This window comes from Acanthochromis polyacanthus, chromosome 14 (assembly GCF_021347895.1).
Source record: "Acanthochromis polyacanthus isolate Apoly-LR-REF ecotype Palm Island chromosome 14, KAUST_Apoly_ChrSc, whole genome shotgun sequence".
Classification (NCBI taxonomy): domain Eukaryota; kingdom Metazoa; phylum Chordata; class Actinopteri; family Pomacentridae; genus Acanthochromis; species Acanthochromis polyacanthus.
The window spans coordinates 33,725,783-33,745,624 of NC_067126.1; the positions used below are offsets into that span (position 1 = coordinate 33,725,783).

A 19,842-nucleotide genomic window follows, 5' to 3' on the forward strand; every position below is an offset into this window, starting at 1 on the left:
TTGTATGGGAGGCCTATGAAGCCTATATGAGGCATTATCATCTCATATGCAAGTCAGAAGAAAAAAGAACGAGCAGCTGAACAATCTGAAATGGAAAAGAAAATTAAAAAAATTAGAAGAGTATTATGCAGTTAAATCAGAGGACGTCTTAACGGAACTGAAATCTTCCAGAGCAGTGCTAAACGATTTAATAACAAGGAAAGCTGAAAAAGATATCTTATTTGCTAAACAAAGACTTTTTGAATTTGGCAATAAACCAAATAAGTTACTGGCACGTCTAGCAAGCAAAGCCCCCACTAAATCTTTTATCTCAGTTGTACAGGATGAGAATGGTCATCGCCAAATGAATAATTGCCAGATAAATGACAGATTTAAAAGGTTTTATTAAAAATGATACAGCTCAGAGACTGACTTAGATAAACTCAAGGAGGGGAACTTTCTGAATGGTCTAACTATTAGGGCTGGCCCGAATAGCAGTTTCTGGGCTCCGGATAGTTTGGACACCATGGGGCTTCGTTTCTTCGCTCATGGTCACAGACTGAGATTCAACCACAACAGCAGGTCACCACGGGTGCTGGCTCCAGCAATAACAGGGGAAATGATGGAGTCTGCAAGCAATTCTGTTTTTTTCCGGCCAGTAAAAACAATCCACACAACTAACTCTTGCTGCGTTTTAACTGTTGATCTCTGGATGCTGATGTGTGGACATTTGTTTTACTTCAGCTATGAGAAAGACACATCCACTTCCACGGTTTTAAGGCTGGAACATTTCTCTTTTGGTCAGCAAGCCAAACTGTTAGCGATGTTACCATGGCGATGCATGAAGCCTCTGAAGTAAGCAGCATGTTTAGCTGTGAAGTTCACATATCAACATCTTCACCTCGAACAGTATTTTGTCTGTTCAAGCCATGCAGCTATTTTCACATGCTTACAAAGGGTTTTTTTTGTTTACCGATACGGACCACATTCAAGGTCAAACTGCAAAGAACACACACTTCATTTCATTTGAGATTTTTTAATCTGCCAAACCAAATCTTGTGGAATTTAGTAGTGTACAGTATCTTTACTCAGTAGTACGGTGATTAGCTTGGGGATTCAACAAAACAGCAACTGAACCAAAATAGTTTCTTGATCTATGAAACATGATTTCACACAGAAGTCCAAAAATAACTTGCAAAACTGAAGATATGCTGATCGAACTGCTTCTTGGGTCACTGTATTTTCAGAAATGATTTATAGATCCACACGTACAGTCAAAGTAATATTTAGGAATGTTTACAGAGTTCATCAGGGTGACCGTAGCCCCGGTCCTGATGGGAATTACCGTTCCCATGCTGAGATGAGACTCATTAGAAGTAAACTGTTCAGAAAGGAGACAGTGGCAGCAGAGGATGAAGTTCAGTGTCGTAGAGGCACAACGCAGCTTCACTCGCGTCAAAGTGATTTGAATTTGGCCGTCAGCTCACACCTCCACCGAAGCTGTCCCAACTCTGACGGTGACCCTCGACCTCTAACCCCAGAAATGTCTGTACTGAGTCGTTTCCTCCGGCTGCTGCTGCTGCTGTGGTGCGTTGCTGGGACGGGCAGGTAGAGCGTCGCTGTCGGGTCTTCCATCGATGGGACACGTCAGCGGTCCAGCGAGCGTTTCTGGATCGCTTCGGCCACCACGGTGCGCAAGAGGGCGATGACAGAGCGAGGGTCGTCGCTGCCTATCACAGCGCTGCCCGACACAATCATGTTGGCCCCGGCCTGGAGGAAGTGTGGGCAGACACACAATGTAAGGAAAAACTCCATGGCTGTATAGGAGTTTACTTGAGTAAACTGCTTTTATTTATATCTCTCACCTCTGCACACTTATGAATGGTGTCCGGACCGACTCCTCCGTCTACCTCAATGTCTAACGACGGGAACTGACTCCGCAACCAGCTCACCTATGCTCAGAAATCAAACAAACTCAGCTCAAAACCTGCATGACACAATCTTAATTTTGTTAAATTAGTAGACACAACCATGGGGAAGTAATCACATGAAGGCTCAACCAGACAAAACTACTACAAACAGGTGCTTCGGTCAAGGTTGTGAACATCTAAATAACATCGAACCAACTTCACAATCTTTAGAGCAGGGCTGTCACACATGCGGCCCGCAGGACGACTTTGTAAAGAGTAAAAATTACAGAGAAGACATTAACTGGAAATTTAAAATTTGTAAAACTATGAATTGAAAACACTTTCTAGACCATGACAAGTTGTTTTGATCATCAAGTAAAATAGTAGATTGCTCATTGTTCTTTTGTCGTTTTGTGTCTTGTTTTTGTTGTTTGTTTGTTTTTTTAATCTGACTTATCGTTTGTCTGTTTTTGTCGTTTTGTTTCTTGTTTCTATCATTTTGTGTGTCCTTTTTGTCTTGCTTGTGTTTTTTGTATCATTTTTGTCATTTTGTGATTTACTTTATTCATTGTTTTGTTTCATGTTTTGTCATTATTAGTCTCGTTTGTCCACTTTTTTGTTGCCTTGTAACTCTTTTGTCAAGTTTTTTTGTCTCCTTTTTGTGTCATTTGTCTAATTTTTTTTGTGATTTTGCATCTCCCTTTAGCCAAATCACTTCCTGACGATTTTTTATGAGCGATACAGATTCTCAGCTGGGGGAAAATGTTTTATAATATATACACTACCGTTCAAAAGTTTGGGGTCACTCAGGCAATTTCATGATCTCCATGAAAACTCACACTTTTATTCATGCGCTAACATAACTGCACAAGGGTTTTCTAATCATCAATGAGCGTTTCAACACCATTAGCTAACACAATGTAGCATTAGAACACAGGAGTGATGGTTGCTGGAAATGTTCCTCTGTACCCCTATGTAGATATTCCATAAAAAAAGAAAAAAAATCAGCCATTTCCAGCTAGAATAGTCATTTACCACACTAACAATGTCTAGACTGTATTTCTGATTAATTTAATGTTATCCTCATGGAAAAAAAAATCTTTTATTTCAAAAATAAGGACATTTCTAAGTGACCCCAAACTTTTGAACAGTAGTGTCTATATTAAAAAAAAAAAAAAAACACTGAATGAAGCAGAGCAGGTGCAGTATCAGACAATAAAAACAACACGTTGCCATAGGAACCTGTCAAGTATTCAGCTGGTGACACAGAAATATGTTTTCATGTTAATCCTGATTTGATATCAGGTCCTGCTGATTGAACAGTTTAGAAAATTGATCATTCTATTGGTATTATTCAATGAATAACGCAAATTTGTTTCACTTTGATTTGGCAATAAATCAAAGTGATATCCTGCATTATGGGACAGCTCAGAACTAAATGCACTTCAATACTATATGTTCAAATATATGAAGTTTAACAGCTTCAATGTGCAGCTGTCAGTTATTAAAAAAAAAAAAGCAGCTGAATTGATCGGTAAAAGAAATATAGTGTGCATTTGTAACCGTTTTCTACCAGCATTCCTGTCCTGCAAGACTTTTTTACCATCAGAATTTTGGATTTTTCTTATTGTGCTCTGTTAAAACAACCTGTTGACTGAAGCTGCAGCACACCATTGTTCATTTTGTGCAGAAAAAGAGTCACACAACCCATTAAATCCCCCTTTATGTGCACAGATTCTGAAGAAGAAAACTTCAGTTAACAAATAAAGTTGATAACCACCTTTGTTAAACCTGTTATCTCTCAGTTTTTGTTGAATCGACTTACACAAAGAAAGCCCGGCTATGTCAAACCTGCTTCGTGGCACAACCCTCTGGTGTCTAAACTCTGTGTACAATGGGTGTGGAGTTTGTTTCTTTTTGTCACAAAGGTCAACTTGTTCATGTTTTCTCCAGAACTGTGATGCAGTCCTTGTGATGTTACCACGGTACAAATGCGCAAGAAAATGTACAAACAGTTTCCAAGGTGCTGCACATTTAGGATGTGCTCTCTCAAATTTTGGAGTATTGTACATTTTACAGAAACAGAAATATTTCTACACTGGTGATTTTAATAATGTATGCTTCTCCAGCTTTTTCTCTTCTCTCCTCCCGCAGCATGATGTCAATCAGTAGGCTGCATGTTCTCTACAAACATGGGGTAGCTTGGACCCAGAACACACACCAACTGTACTGCATAACTAGCTGTGTTCAATATTTGCTGGTATTTCTTCTTGTGGATTTGCTGTGGGGCAAGCTTTAAAGCTTAGTGTGTGTTGTTGTGTGCATTGCAGTTAGCCTGCAGTTTGTCTTTACCTTTGGCATCATGTCCTCCATGAACTTCTGTCCTCCAAAGCCAGGTTCAACAGTCATGACCAGAGCCATGTCGATCTGGTTTGCCCAGGGGGCGAGCTCTTCAACTGTGGTGCCCGGCTTTATGGCCAAACCCACCTACAGGGGGAGTCACATCATTCAGTCACCTTAGCACTCCTGTTTGTAGGTGGGTCAATATGTAATTGAGGGACTTTGAAGTCCATGGGATTTATTTAAAAGTAAAAAACATATATGTTTTTATGTTCATTCTGATCATGTCTCTACAAATGCTAATATTATTTATGATGGAAACAATCACTTATTAATAAAAAATGACTGGATATCACTAAAATGTCTACTAAATAACCTTCCAAAATTAGCTAAATAGTAATAAAATGAGCTTATTCAAAAATTATTTTGATTGTGCTCTTTTTATTAAGTTGAGATAATAATCACAGATATTTCTTTTTTGGCAATATATCAAATATTATATGGAAAATAAAAAATTGTATCACTTCCAATTAAGTTACCCATTACAAAAACACCTCTCAAGGAAGTGTGTTAATTCCAGATCACATGACCTGCTCCACATGATGTCATTTCCTCCTGAAGAAAAGACTGGAAAGACTTCAAGGCTTTCTGAGTTATTTAATATAAAGTAGTGTGTGAGTCAGTTGGACATGTAATATTCAGAAAAATCTTTCTCTAAAAATGGTGTTTGTTTATAGGCAGCTATGTTAATTTTAGGCCTGAAAACAGCAAAAATGTCAACGATGATACCTGTCAAATATGTTAGAAAAAGTCCCACAAGGTGATGCTTATACTTCATATATTTCTATCAATGTCATCTGGTACAAATCTGCATCTTAGTAAGGATTTTTTTTGCCAGAAAAGCCTCAGCATTACATAGTTTTGTAACTGCATCTCAAGATCCATCACACATTTATTCTTCTAGCTTGTGGCATTATGTTTGTATAAGAGCTCAGATGTGATTGCGGCTCCACCTCACCTTCATGCCGCTCTCTCTAATCTCCTTGATGAGGTTTCCGGGGTTGGTGGTGGCCTCTAGGTGGAAGGTGTACTGGTTAGCTCCTGCTGCTGCCATTGGCTTCACCCACTGCTCCGGCCGAGACACCATCATGTGCATGTCTGCAACATTTACATTCAGAAAGCTGGACTCCAACACAGCAGGGCATGATTCAACATACTTATGGTTTATGAAGTAAAGGAAGTGTGTTATTTCCTCACCAAAGAAAGGGTCCTGGCCTACTGACTTCCTCAAACACTCCACCATGGGATGACCAAATGTGAGATTGGGGACAAAGTGCCTTTAAAGGGAAGCAAAGCAGCCTGTTGTGAAAATCCCCCATCTTGCATAAACAGCTGTAAGTAACGTCTTGCTTAAGCTATGTCTAAACACCTCGACAGACTGAAGAGGCATTAAGTCTTGAAATAAAGTCTAGTGTTTGACGCTCGGAGATTTTAAAAGCCTCCAATAATTAAAGCATAAACTCCAGTTATATAAATATGAGCTCCACAGCTTAACTTTTGGCCGGCTAGCTTAGCTTGTTGATGTTAGCCAACTTTGGCTCTCCAGCACTGAGCTCATAATTGGCTTGCTAGGCGTTAGCATGCTAGCTAATGTAGCTGCTGACACACTGACCCGTCCATGACGTCCAGGTGCAGATAATCCGCCCCGCACTCCATCATCCGGACACACTCGCTGCCCAGACAGGACAGGTCGCTGCTCAGGATGGACGGACCGATCTTCGCGCTGTAAGCCATGCTGGTACTGCTGGTGCTGTGAGCATGCAGCCTGGCAGCTAAAACACGTAAAGTTAGCCGCATCATGAGACGTGACTTCCGCTGGTAGCCTTCAAAATAAGTTGTCATAAAGACAAGAGCGACATCAAACTTTGCAGCCACTTTCAGAGGAACGGGTTCCGGAATGATAAGACGAACCTTTATTAACAATGTAAAACCCACTGTTGCAAAAAATACAACATCAGCTTTATTTTCTATTATTGTTAGTTTTTATTATTTTTATTTGAAAATATATATTACTTTTTCTATTTTATTTCTATCACACACAAACACAAACACACATATGTAATTATTTTACAATTTATATCTAAATAAATAGATATGTGTATGTGTGTATAAAATAATTTTAATATTTTTTATTACTAGTTTTTAATTATATATATGTTATTTTGCTTTTTTAAGATATTTGGGGGTTGCAGGGTTAATATCAGTGGGGGAACTGGCAAAATTACAGCAGCCAAGGGGAAAGTATCTATCTATCTATCTATCTATCTATCTATCTATCTATCTATCTATCTATCTATCTATCTATCTAGCTAGCTAGCTAGCTAGCTAGCTAGCTATAACTTCTGTAGGAATGAAAACATATATGTGACTGTCTTTGTATGATGTCCTTACATTTGTGATTATTGTGATTATAGAAGAACCTACACTGACAAATTTAATATTTTGCATCTCATTTTATTTACCATTATTCTGGCCTAACGTGTGTTCTATTTGCCAAGTACCCTTTCCCCCGTAGTCTACGGTCTTTAGTAGTTTTATTTTTACAGTAAAATTCCAAATCTTTGATTTTACTCTGTGCGTCGACTGTAGCTTGACAACTTTCCTCTGGTCCATGTTCGAGGCTCACACTTCCGCCTTTATAATGAGACAATCCTTGCATTTTTACACTAGATGGCGCATAAATCATATGTTAATGAGCTTTCATCTCACTCTGTCACATTGGATCCAACTTCAAAGATGTAGATGTAATGAAAAGACGCTTTTTATTGAGTTTTGTTCTTTTTGCTAACTTAGAGGCATGAAATAAAAGCTTTAAAGATATGACAGCGTGCACTTCTGTCATTCCTCATTCCCAGAACAGCAGCAGTTCAGTGGTTCTCAGAGCTGAAGACAATAAAACACCACGACCAGAATAGTTTGTTATACTTAGTCTTGGCAAAATGAATCATTTTTGTAGCATTTTTGAGCTGTAAAGTCCAAATCTCACTACGCAGACTTAAGAAACGTTCATAATATGAGGCCTTTATGTCCTCTGCGTGCAAGAATTAGGTGCGAAATATTACGGTTCTGATGACTTTCCTGAAAAAGAACAATGGTAAAGTTGTTATTTACTTATTTCCTGATAAACACAGGTGCTTATTACATTTATCATTGTCTCCCTGCTTCACTCTATTCAATGACACGACTGTGATGGCAAACTTCTGTTCATTTGGCACATGTTTGTATGGACAGCTGTCAGTTTGGAAAATATGTGAGTTTTAATTAGTCCCAGTGCTCTTCCACTCCTATATTATGGTATTTTATCTACTATAGTTTAGTGTCCTTGTAGCTCTTTTTGTTGTTGTTTGATTAGTTTGTTCACCATCTTGGACAAAATCCACTGAAATAGTTTGGATGATTTTCCACATGATTGTGTAAAGTCGCTGTGATTTATAAGCAGCAGAAAGCTGCTGGGTTTTAAAAAGCCTCGTTGGAGCTCTCTGCTGGGGCTCAGCCCACAAAGAGCAACACTCATATAACCAGATTGCTTAAACAGAATCTGACATTTATGAGTTTTGCCCACGTCTTGTATTACCGCAGCAAAGATGGAAACACTGGTGGCATGGCGCACCCTGGTAGACATGATATATGTCATTTTTGAGCAGAGTAAGTTGGCGCCACAAAGAGTTGGGGCCTCAAGGGACTCTGAGGAAGGTAGTAAAAGAAAAAAAAGAAAGAAAAAGCTTTGACACCCATATTGTGGACCGGTGCCATAGCTGCAAGGGCTGTTTTATTGGTCTGTCCATACAAAAGTCCTTCATAGTAAACTCTATGAAGAAAGTGTCTCTGTGATGCTTAACCCTCGTGTTGTCCTGCATGCAGGCCAAAACTGACCTGCTTTAAAGTTTGAAAATGTGGGGGAAAAAAAATACATTTTCACAATAAAGCATCTAATGTTCACGTTTTCAACATTTTTGGCAAATTTTTGAACATTTTTTGGTGGAAAAAAAGAAATGTTAAAAATGTTTCTTAAAAACATTCACAAAAAAAACGCTGGATTTTGGCTGATTTTTTTGTGAATGTTCTTCAAGAAGATATTAGAAGTTTTACTAATATATATGTAATCACTTTAAATATTTTTTAGGATTTTTTGAGAGATTTTTACTCATTTTTTGAAAATATTTACAAGAATTTTCTTGCCAAATTTGGGGGATTTAAAAATAATAAGGATTTATTGGAATTTTCTTCCTGAAAGTTTTGCAAATTTTCTGAAATTTTGGGGATTTTTTTTGCTGAACGTTTGGATTTTTTTCAGACAAAGACACAATATCTTTTGGTGCCCGTAAATGAGGACAACAGGAGGGTTAAGAGCAGGGCTGATGGAGGATGATTCAGTGCAGATAATTAAGTGATTCTGAGTGCTTAAATCACGTGTTTTCACTTGGGTCACGCTCAAGGTTGACGCATTGCCTGTGCTGGCTGATGCATTTGTGTTTCTGCTTTAAGAGGGGTCATTCTTTCTCTGCAGCTGACACTAAGACACATTCCTCACCTTCACTGTAAACAGCTATGGCACACATGCACGTCAGTTCAGGCAGTCACAGGCTTCTGCTTACTGGAGGTCCCCATTAAAGACACCTTTTTTGGTTTAGCGGAGGAGGAGCAGCTCAGGAATGTGACTTGGACCCACTTTTTGGAGGCTGTCAAGCTGTTCTCTATTGCTCATTGTTGACATTTTGTAAATTTAAAACCACTTCAACAACCGGTACTGTACCAGTGATGTACTGTCACATGTGTTCACTAAGTTTCCAATTGAAATGATCCCAAACATCCCTCAAAAATCACTATGGGATATAAAATGGGCAATAAAAACCCCCGAAAAATATGCTTTTATAGATTTTCCGATTTAAACGAAAGCACAAACAAAGTCATTTGTAGTGTAAAGCTGATTTAGCAACCTTTCATCACTGATCATATCCTAAATTTTCCCACTCTCTAGAGCTGTGCCATCTTACTTACACGCTGTGGTGACAAAGGTGGGCGTTTCGCAGTTTTAAAAGGTTTTAGAATGTGCTAATGTACTTTACATTTTCTGCTTTTTCACGCCGTGTGAAACATACTCTGTGATCCTAATGAGCTTGTGGATGAAAGTTTTCTCGTTACACGCGTTCCTGCATCTCAGTCGTCTGTGAACACAGTTAAAAATGTCTTTTCTTCAGCACATCAAGGACAATTATGCGCTGATGTGGAGAAAAGCTGAAGACTAATCAATTCCATTTGCTGGTCTGCTAAATTAGTGTGTCCATTGCATTACTAGTTGTTGCCATTTTTAAGGTTTGTCAACAGCAGTTTTATGAAGTGCATTTATCTGTTATGAATTAATTATCTAGTAAATCAGTGGCGAGCTTAACACCAATAAAGAACATCCTGGAAACGCAACATACTCAAATCAACCTTTCACACAACAGCTGCCAATCTGCAAGAGGAAACTGTATGTTGAATCCATATAAGGAGGAATTCCTGTGCGCTTTAAGTGCTCTTCAAGATGTGTACATTTGCAGTATGTGAGCTGTAACCTTGGATAAACTGGGTTTATGTCACCCTTCACCTCAACAATAAAAGGCAGGAACTCAAATGGTGACGGTCCTGCTCTTTTTGTTTCTTCTGTGCAGTGGTTGATAACTAAGAACTTGGTGCAGCTCCAAAACTTTCATGTATTATCTTGATTGAAACCTTCCTCCTTCTTCTGCCTGATGCCTGAGCAAACAAACAACGATAAGCCAGACCTTGTGATGGTCAGAAGGTCCTTCTAGCCTCTCCCTTCCAAGGCTTTATGTCATTGTGGTAAGTGGAAAGGGAAGGGTGGGGTGGGTGCTACCTTAACGCTACTGATCAAGTCTGTTTTCCTGCCGGTGGGGGTCAGGAGGAGCTTCTTTGTGTTTTGTGTATCTTTAGTAGTGACGCTCTACGAGGAAACTTTCATTAGGTGTGTGATGTGGGAAATCCGTGAAGATGTTAGAGTAGGATTAGGAGCGAGCGCAGCAGGATTGTGTCTACATCCTGTAACCTGCTACAAAGTAATGATCCAGTCAGGTAGGTATGTAAAGGAGGAAATGTAAGAAATCACTTTAGATCTAATCAATTTAACATTCAACTCTGATGTTTCCTTTTTGGAAAGTGTTCACCCTTGCACATTACACTTGTCTTTGTTTGCTGAACATTGAAGAGAGGCTCTCAGAGGTAGAACAGTAGCCATAAGGAGTCATTGTGGTCCCTAGAAAAGCAATCATTAACCATATAAAACTCAAGACTTTGCAACCAGTAAAGCTTAAGTGGGAGTCTTCATTTGTGATGCTTGCACATTCTGTATATCACACAGGTTGTCACATCATTACAAGTACTTAAAAAATACATGAAATCAATGATATGGTCCTTTAATCTTCACAGATCAATGCGTTTAGATGCTGATGTCATCAGGTTAACTGGCTTCCTCTTGGTTATTTAAACGGCATCGATCACTTTATGTTAGGGTCTGTATTCCTTGACATGACCTCAGCTTATGCACCCTGACTACAGCACACTTCTGAGCACCAGTGGTCAACACGTAACACTAATCGCCTGTGAAAACCCCCTCTAGGGAGAAACGGACTCTTCCGCTAGTCATAATTTAGCCCTTTGTGGAGGACAGCACATCACTTCAAAAGGCCAGAAATGGGAGCAGAGGGCCACTGGTGACATTTCAAAATGATAGCAATGAGTTCTGAATGAATAAAAACGCAGGTTTAAGGAGCATGTTTCTTTGCGATTTAATACCAGTGGCCCACCGAGTGTTTGGTGTGAGCAAAGATTACCTCCCAACTTCATAAAACATCTAATCCCCCGATTTAATCTTTAATATTTGAAGATTGTAGATGCTGCTGAAAAACACTGCCTACTTTAATATGTTCTCACAACATGTGCTTCCAGAGTGTCGGGGTTTGGTTTATTAAAGCTGGAAATCCACTTTTAATAAAGCTGCTTTCTAAGATCAGATTGAAAGATTTTTTTTACATATCTTATACATGTTTTCCTTTTTTCTTTAATAGGGTGTTTTATCCTGTACTTGGAATCTTGTGATGCTGGTTTTAAATCGAACCAAACCTTGTTTTGCACTGATATATTCCAGCACATGCTTTCACTTTCAAAGTTAGACCAAATCTGCCAACAATCTGGGAGTGAGGAAGGTGTTTTTGCCAATTCTTCATAGAACAGCCTGGTCAGTATCCATATTCAGCCTGAACTATGAATCATGACAAGCCTCTCCTCTGCTGGGAAGAGTATTAAATGCTTGTATAGCTAAGAATACTACAGGAACATCAGCTGCTGAGCATTACTCAGCTGGAGCAAATAAAAAAACAAAACATCATGTTGGAAATTCTTTGGCACTGAGCATCTATCTCCTTTGGAGAAAATAAATTTGTTGTGAAAAATGGCGAGAACTTTCACTATCACATGCTCTAAGTGGGAGTACTGATCCTGACCCCATCTGGTCTTTCCAGCAGCTGCCGGACCCACTGTGGAGAGCGCTAAGGACTCAAGCAGTTTCAACAAATTCTCGAAAATCCTTGTACTCAGTGAGGAGCCATTCAGGGATTTCATCTCTGGCGCAGTGAAAGATAAGAAACCAACACAGATGCAGCTACGTAAATACAGGCTGAAAGATATGCACTTGTTCACATCTTGAACAGACGCAAACATTAACTCTGCATGACATTCTCTCTTCCTGTCTCTGAGGTCAAACGGTCCCCTGACAGGATTTGACGAGGATGACTCTCTGGGGAGCAGAGCAGCAAGTGAACCTTGTCAGACTGCCTAAAACAATAATTTGTAAGTTGCATGAGTTTAAAGGTGAAAAAAGTTTTCAAATCATGTGAGTGAAGCATCTTTACAAGTAGAAAATGTGCTAAAAATCAAAAGTAGACATACGCACTGGAAGAAAAGCAGTTAGTGATTGAGTTTTAGGAATCATTTTACTGTGATTGTCAATTGAAAAGCTGGTATAAAAACAATAATTTATAAAATAGCTAGAAACTGTAGATCCAAAACCAATGTAGAGGAAAAGTGACAACAACATATCCTCCAGAGTTGTTGTAGAGTAGAAGTCAGATGAGCGTAAAAAGCCCAAGTTAAGTACAAGAACCTCAAAATTTCCCTTGAGTGCATTGGCTGAGTAATTTTTTGGGCTTTCCATTACTGCCAATATGAACTCATACTCTAACTTGTTTTGGTGTTACAAATGAAAGGAAAAACAATGAGGGAACTACAGGGAAAGCCCTCGCCGGGTGCCAGTAAATCGCCTTGTCACTAATACACTAACGATAATATGCTTTACGGCTTCTAATCTTGGTGTATTTTTCCTAGATGGACAGAAAAATGTTACTTAATGGGAGGGTACTCGTGATGCTCAGCCACTTCAGTCATCAGGTTTTCACTATAGATGGGTGGCGGCTTTCTCTCCAGATTCCCCATTTAAACCTTTACTTAGGCAGGTAATCTCATCGAGATCAGGCTCTCTTTTGAAGGAGAAGTCCTGGTTTTTAGCAAAGAACAGGCCAACCCTTCCTCAAATCCTCCAGTCTTAATATTTCACGTGGCAACTGAACCATGTGACATGACACAACAAGGTATGCTTTTAACCAGGAAAAAAAATGAGACTTTAATCCCAAGCCATGAAGTCTCTCTTTACATTTAGCACGCAGAGGAAAATTTAGGAGAACATCCCTTGAAATGCACTCAACAACATATTCATGATGCTCGTCACTGGGAGAGTGTCGCCACACCTTGGATTTCTGTTGAACTCCTTTTTGAATCCAGCCCTGGCAGTGAGCGCACCGTTATCAGGGGAAATAGTTTGTTCCACTAAAAACGTCAAAGGTGGGGGGTGTGTGGGTGACTCTAAAGACTCGCACACATCCTGACACAGCGTTGTCCCACTGTCCAATTAACCTCACACAGAGAACGGACGGAAGAAGGAGCAGCAGTGTGATGGGTTACAGCCCCCCGGAGACGCTCGGACGTCCGAGAGCACATATCTTCAACCTTCCTACAATCTAAGTGTTTTCATTCAGCCTTTAGATATCCTTTCTAGGTATTTTCCTCTTTTATTCTCTTTTTCCTGCTGCTGGTTGGCAGTGTAAGGGGCCAATATTGACTTTGCTGATGTGTTTTTGTTTGGCATGGGAACGCTTGAGGCTTTGGCTGGTGCTGGCCTCTTTGAGTGGGTTACCAGAGGGGCCTGGAAGAGAGCCAACATGTATAGTAGCTAATGATGGACTCTGCTATAGTGCTCTGCTCATCAGATGAGAGCAGACGGAGGAGAAAGAAGCGGCTATGTTGGTACAGGATGAGTAACTGTAATTTGGATTTGTGTATATGTACAGCACTGCATTTAAAGAGCAGCTCTATACACTGAGCTGTCTGCGAAAGGCAAATAAAATCATTTTGCACATTTCACAGATTAATGGGGCGTTTAACCTGGTTTCTGCTTGGTTTCCTGAGGTCTGCCCTGAGCAAAGAAACACTGGAGACCGGCTTCACATCTTTTTTTGTTTGCCAGGAAACACCCCATGGCACAGAGGGAGAAGAAAGGAGGGGGGAAAAAATATGGATCACAATTGAGGAGCAAGGATCAATGGGCGCCATGCCAGCAGATTTCATGAGCTACTCCATCAACAGAAATGGAGCCATGAAAGGGAGCTCCACAAATCCACACGAGCCTTGACAGATCTTTTTTCTTCTTCTTCTAGCTAATGCACAAACAATCTTAGAGACAAAATAGAAACATTGGCAGTTTTGGAGAAGATCCACCCAGCCGTAAAGTTTAGTAACCTAACAAATCACTGTTGTTTTTCAGGCTGTGACAGGGTGTTCCCTTACTGGGTTATATAAGGCCTGGCCCCGGAGAGTGAAAACTAGGTTTGTTAGGGTGGATTTCCCTTGAGTAAAATAACCAGTTCTGGTTGTAACCAATTAATTAGGAAAGTTGCTCTTTTAATTATACCTCAACTGCTTGAGTCATTACAGCTAATTTCCAGTGCAATATTTTAAACTGTGAACCACAAACAACACTGCAGTGCATCATTTTGTTGAATACATCACGTAAATGTGAATGCAATTGCCATTTGCATTTTGGAAATCATGCATTTTACTGAGCAGTGAGAAGATTGATACCAATCAGACCTACATGTCTCTATGCTAAATGGGAATCCTGCAGCCAGCAGGCAAATAGCTTAGCTTAATTAGATGGAAAATCTGCCACGCAGCACCTGGAAAAGTCAATATCAACACTGTATGTCTTGTTTTAATATTTTAATCTTTTCAAAAATCCACATATAAAAATGTCAATAAATTCCTGGACAATCTGCAGATGGCATGTCAGGAAACAGTCTGACACATAAGACTCTAACAGCAAGTTGTTGTTTTTACGCAGATTAATCATTCCAGGTATGATATATGAGCAAGCACAGTGACAGTTTTTATGCTAAGCTAACCACATATTTGCCACACACATGACTGTGGTAGCCTGTCTGTCATCTTATCTAAATTTCAGCACGAAAGCAAGTAATCTTGTTTCCCAAAGTGTTGAATTTCTCCAATCTAATATAAAATAATAACAGCCATGCCAAAATTGTGAATATACAAAATACAACACATCGAATCTTTATTTGAACTGGAACTTTTTCATAGAATTAAATTTGTTGTCTAAAGAAACAGTCTTTTGTTTTTGGAAAAATACTTGTTTATTATCTTTCAGGTGATTAGATGATTAGGAGATTGATAGTATTTGAATTTGTTTTTAGTTTTTTCATCATCTATCAGCATAATGCGAGCCTTGTTACGAGACCACACGCATTCTGTGGTGCATTCTTGATCGCTGTAAACAAACAACATGCTTTCACAAATGTAACTCTTTGTGTAACAGCGTGATAAAGACGATACCATCCGCTGTTCGCCAACAAATCAGAACAAGCACAAACAGCAGCAGCAACGACCGCAACGCCACTAAGGAGAACCCGGTTTTATCTGGCTCCATATCTGTAGTTGTCATGACAGTCGAGTAAATTTCAGTTTGTGCATTCCTGTGGTATTAAGACACTCATGGATCCCTGGCAGGAATTTCCCCTGGCCTTCTCTTTTGTTTTTTCTGCAGTGTCCCTGCCCTGCCTGTGGAGGTGAGGGAAAGTTCAGCCACACAAAATCTGGAATCTAAAGGGGAATATTTGTTACAGTCATTTTTTTCCCTACATCTTTCTCAAGGATTTTCAAACTGGGCAAGAAAGACTTTTTACTCACGGATTTTGCAAATTTAAGGCATCTTTATGAATTTCTAACAAAAACTGGCATATGTGTAAGGTGTTTCACAACACAGTGCACGATAAACCCATGAATACATAAAAGAATAGGACAACTGTGCCATGGTAGTGACCAGTGGGAGTATCAGTTTACGGATACAGACAAAGGATAAGAGAAACCTGTGAATAACGTATTCATAAAATACTAGAAAAACAAGAAGTGATTCATGTCACATCCTTGGCAGCATCTCTACGTTCCTTTAGTGGAAGTTTTTTTTTTATAAGAGAAGAACATCTCGTCACCATCAGGGGCCAGTTTTCATCGTTCTGTCCAGAGCTGTCTCTAAGCCGTGTTCCCCGAGTGATTTATGAGCAAAAGTAGACTATAATCGATATCACCTTGACTCAGTGAGGTTGTGTGAAATCTTCCATAAGGGTTTTACAGTTTCACTGATGGCAAAGATCAGTACAGTGGAGACACTGGGTTGTGAGGGTGGAACTAGGTATCATTTCCTTCTGCGTCATTCCCGAGAAGCAGTGGTAGATATCACGTCCAGATGTTTTAGAGGGTTAGAGTGGACACTGTGATATCTTCCCTCACATCTTTCCTGCTGTATGTGCTGCACAGGATACTTTGAAAAGACTAATGGCAGCAGAAAAGGAAACTGAAAACCTGTTCCATGAAGAACTTAGTGTCACACTCTATTTTTGTGTGAAGTGCTAGACAAAGAAAAAAAAACTGACATGAGTCTTCACTTTATGGAAAATCTACTCTATGAAAGGAACAGTCAAAGATTCAAATTACTGTGTGTTATACGAAAGGTGTTGCTCATGATGACTAACACTCAAGCAGTTTCTCTCAGTTTATTTTCACCCCGAAACTTAGGTTTGTTTTCGGCTGCACCATGCAAATTCCACAATAAAACTAAGAAAATAAACTCCATGAACAATAACTGCTCAGCGCCAAATGACAGAGAAGCAAAGTTAACATCAAACTAGTGGACATAGTGGAGCTTTTAGCAGATTTAGAGTCTAATGTAAAGAGTTTATATTCCATAGATGGCGAGTTAACAGAACACTGGTCTTAATTAGGTGGCCAGAGACACAACTTCAAATGAATATAGTTCTCTGTCTGCTGGATGTCAGTATTTTTGTTGTTAGGTGGGATCATAAAAGAGGTACAAAGGCATGAAAAGTATAGTCTGCTTTTCTTGACTAGACTTGACTTTCAAGACCAAAAAGTGAAGGTAAATATTTAGGCATGTTAAGCAATGCATGAAACTCTGCTGATATGAAAAAAATGAAGGGATCTTACAGAACTAAATACTGTTTCTTTACATATCCATGGCAACCCAGGCTACACTTACACAGATAATTACAGCATGGTATGTCTTTCTGACAAGTCCAAGTGGTGTTCTTCATCTGCACACTGTGTTGCTCATCGCCTTGCACCGCTGAAGTCAAAGAAGAACTTTTAGTCTGGGGGATAGCAACACAACAATCAGAAATATTAAACACAGTCATAGAAATTACAGTTTAACAGCTACTATTACTGCTTTTATTCACTCTCACCCTTTCATAGTGTTGTTCTTGGCCACAGGAGGAAACTGTTTTCAGAAGAAACGCTCTTCAAAACTGAACGTCAAGCACAGAAAGACTGACAGCACAAAGTTAATGACTGCCTGGTGAATAAAGCTGAGCATTCAGCTGCTAAAGATCCAAATATTTATCTCAGGGGTTGATGGAAACCAACATAGAGCTGGATGTGTATAGCCAAGTGTTTGCTAATACGCTCACCGCATCGTCACTATCGCTGCCCCCAGGTGGCTAAAAAAAAAAAAAAAAAAAATCACATATAAAGTCCTCTGTGAGGCCTGCATGTGTGTGAGCAATGTTATGAGTCTCCTTGGACTGCATTGGTCTCCTTCACTTCTTAAATTTTGACTTTATCCTGCTCCAGAGGCTTATTTGGGGTATTTGCACACTTCTGCCTCTGGTTTATAAGTCACTTGTGCGTCCCAGCAGAGCCGCCGCACCATGACACCACTTTCATCACCACAACATTCGAGACATTTATCGCTGCAGTTGCCACTCCCTGATTTAACTCCGGGCTCATGCAGGAAAACGAGACATTAACAAATCACAAACTATGATGTAACCAGTTGAAAGTTCACACGTCACAAACGGTGACATTTATGTGATTAGTTCTTCTTTGTTGAATCATGACAGTCAGCACTCCTGCTACTTTCTTTACTCAGGGAACCGACTTTTCTTCAGGCAGCACACGGCAGCTCTGTCAGGACTCGACTGTCTGGCTGACACCGAAAGAAATGAGGTAATGCTGCCACAGCGGTGCCTCATTTTCGAACCTGAACTGTCAAATTTATCTCCCCTTCATCGGGCTGACAGTGCAGCAGAGGCATCAGTCATTTTACACCGAATGTTAAGAGTCTTTCCCAAGGCCTGGAGGTAAGATCCCTACAGCACAGTGATGTTGGGGGGGCGACGTGAGAGCTGAATGTGATTTTCTGTCAGGTTTTACTCTTGCTTTGGGCTGAAATGCACTTCATATAGTTTTCTTTGAGCCCAGCTGTTGTTCTTTCTATAAAATTTAGAAAGCAAATATGAAATTATGTTTAAAATTCAAATGAAAATAGATCAGCTCTTCTCACCAGACCTATTCCTTCCGAGATGTGTAATGAGGACTGAGTTATCTTTCAAACTCATTTGGATTTCTTCCAACAAAGCAATAAAAGCGGACTGTGTTTCTCCTTCCAAAAAATCCATTTTAATGACGATATTGAGAGCATATAGATTGTTCTCTCATTAAGATAAGATTATGCACTCTGCTGTTTGAGAAGAAACAGGTCATGGGAATGGGATGGGAGAAGAGGGACCAAATGTACACTGAAGTACACTGTCTTATGAGTGATGCTAATGGAAAAGCAGAGTTGATAATGTTTCGTCCAACTTTCTGTCACATACACCTTTACCTCAGTATTGTATTTCATTCTCATTTCTTTCTGTCATTATAACTCCCTCACCTTGTGAATGAAACGGGCGAACCTGTTGCACACATCTGTGAGTTCAGCCATTCGTTGAAACTTCCCGAATCCCAGCTTAAAAACCTTTACCGAGCCTGTGGGAGAATGTAGACTGTGCTCCCATGTGTTCTCACCTGCCGCACGACACACACGCACATTTCCAGAAAGTCACGCACGGGTGCCCGTCGCACATTTACAGCCTCAAATACGCAAACACACATGTGCTCAGACACATCTGTGCAACACACAGGTCCTGATTAATGCGTGTAGAGTTTGAAAAAAAGGGGGCTGAGGCTTTGATATTTGTATATCTGTGTTTCCATTACAAGGCCACCTACTCAGCACTATTTATACACTGACTGTACTGCAAACATAATCCGCATAGCGGGAGAAGCAGGAGGGAGGGAAAGAGTCTGGAGAGAATGGGTGGAAAGTAACGGAAGAATGTGCGAACATTTAATTAAAAATGTGGATTAAAGAGTGAAATAATTACACTGTATGAGGACGGAGAGGGCGGTGACCTAGTTTTGAAGCTTTGGAGCAAGACATAAGGGCACCTGTGTGTGGCTGTGGGTGACCTGTGTTTTACATGTGTTTGTATTTGTCCAGCCCCCAGAGGTAAGTCTGTGTGTGTCCAGTCTGTGGCCTCTTGTGGGTCTGGTTAGCGGCTTGTGTGTCCCGTCCACAGAACCCCTCTGGTGGGCCGAGGTGATGGATGACGCCTGGAAGCTCCGTGTGTGCATCTGAGTGCCGTCTGAGCTGCTACCAGACAGTTTTGGGTGATGGATGCTTTGGAGTTTGTATGCATGTGTGGGTAAGTCTGGGTGCAAACCAGTGACAGGTTACTGATGGCTGCTGTGTTCAGGTGTTTTTCTAACATTATTGATTACAAGGTGACAGGCATGTGAAGGAAAGCTATTTAATACTGTAGCAGAGAGCGGTTGGGGAAACACACACCTACACAGCCTCCTCCCTATAGCTTGTGTTTGTTCAAACCCCCCACTTCTCCTATAGAATTACAAACCATATACCAAGTGCAAGGGCGCGATGGAAAGCCCAGTTTGGGTTGCAGTCTTTAGTGGTGACATTTCGACCTAGATGAAAATGTTCATCCATCAATCTGCAACACAGACAGGGATAAGTTTACAGACTTGGCCAAAAAACTCCTCACAGCTTGTATATATGGGATGAAATGTGTAA

At 40.1% G+C, this 19,842-nt stretch overlaps 1 protein-coding gene across 1 annotated transcript; it reads right to left on the reverse strand.

The window, feature by feature from the left end:
- Positions 1-999: 999 nt before the first annotated feature.
- rpe (ribulose-5-phosphate-3-epimerase) lies at positions 1,000-6,096 on the reverse strand. Its single transcript, XM_022203748.2, has 6 exons — positions 5,902-6,096; positions 5,487-5,566; positions 5,248-5,387; positions 4,242-4,376; positions 1,845-1,931; positions 1,000-1,749 (listed from the first exon to the last, which is right to left on the reverse strand). Exons 1-6 carry the CDS (start codon positions 6,087-6,089, stop codon positions 1,627-1,629), a joined length of 753 nt encoding a protein of 250 aa, XP_022059440.1. The 5' UTR covers positions 6,090-6,096; the 3' UTR covers positions 1,000-1,626.
- Positions 6,097-19,842: the final 13,746 nt, after the last annotated feature.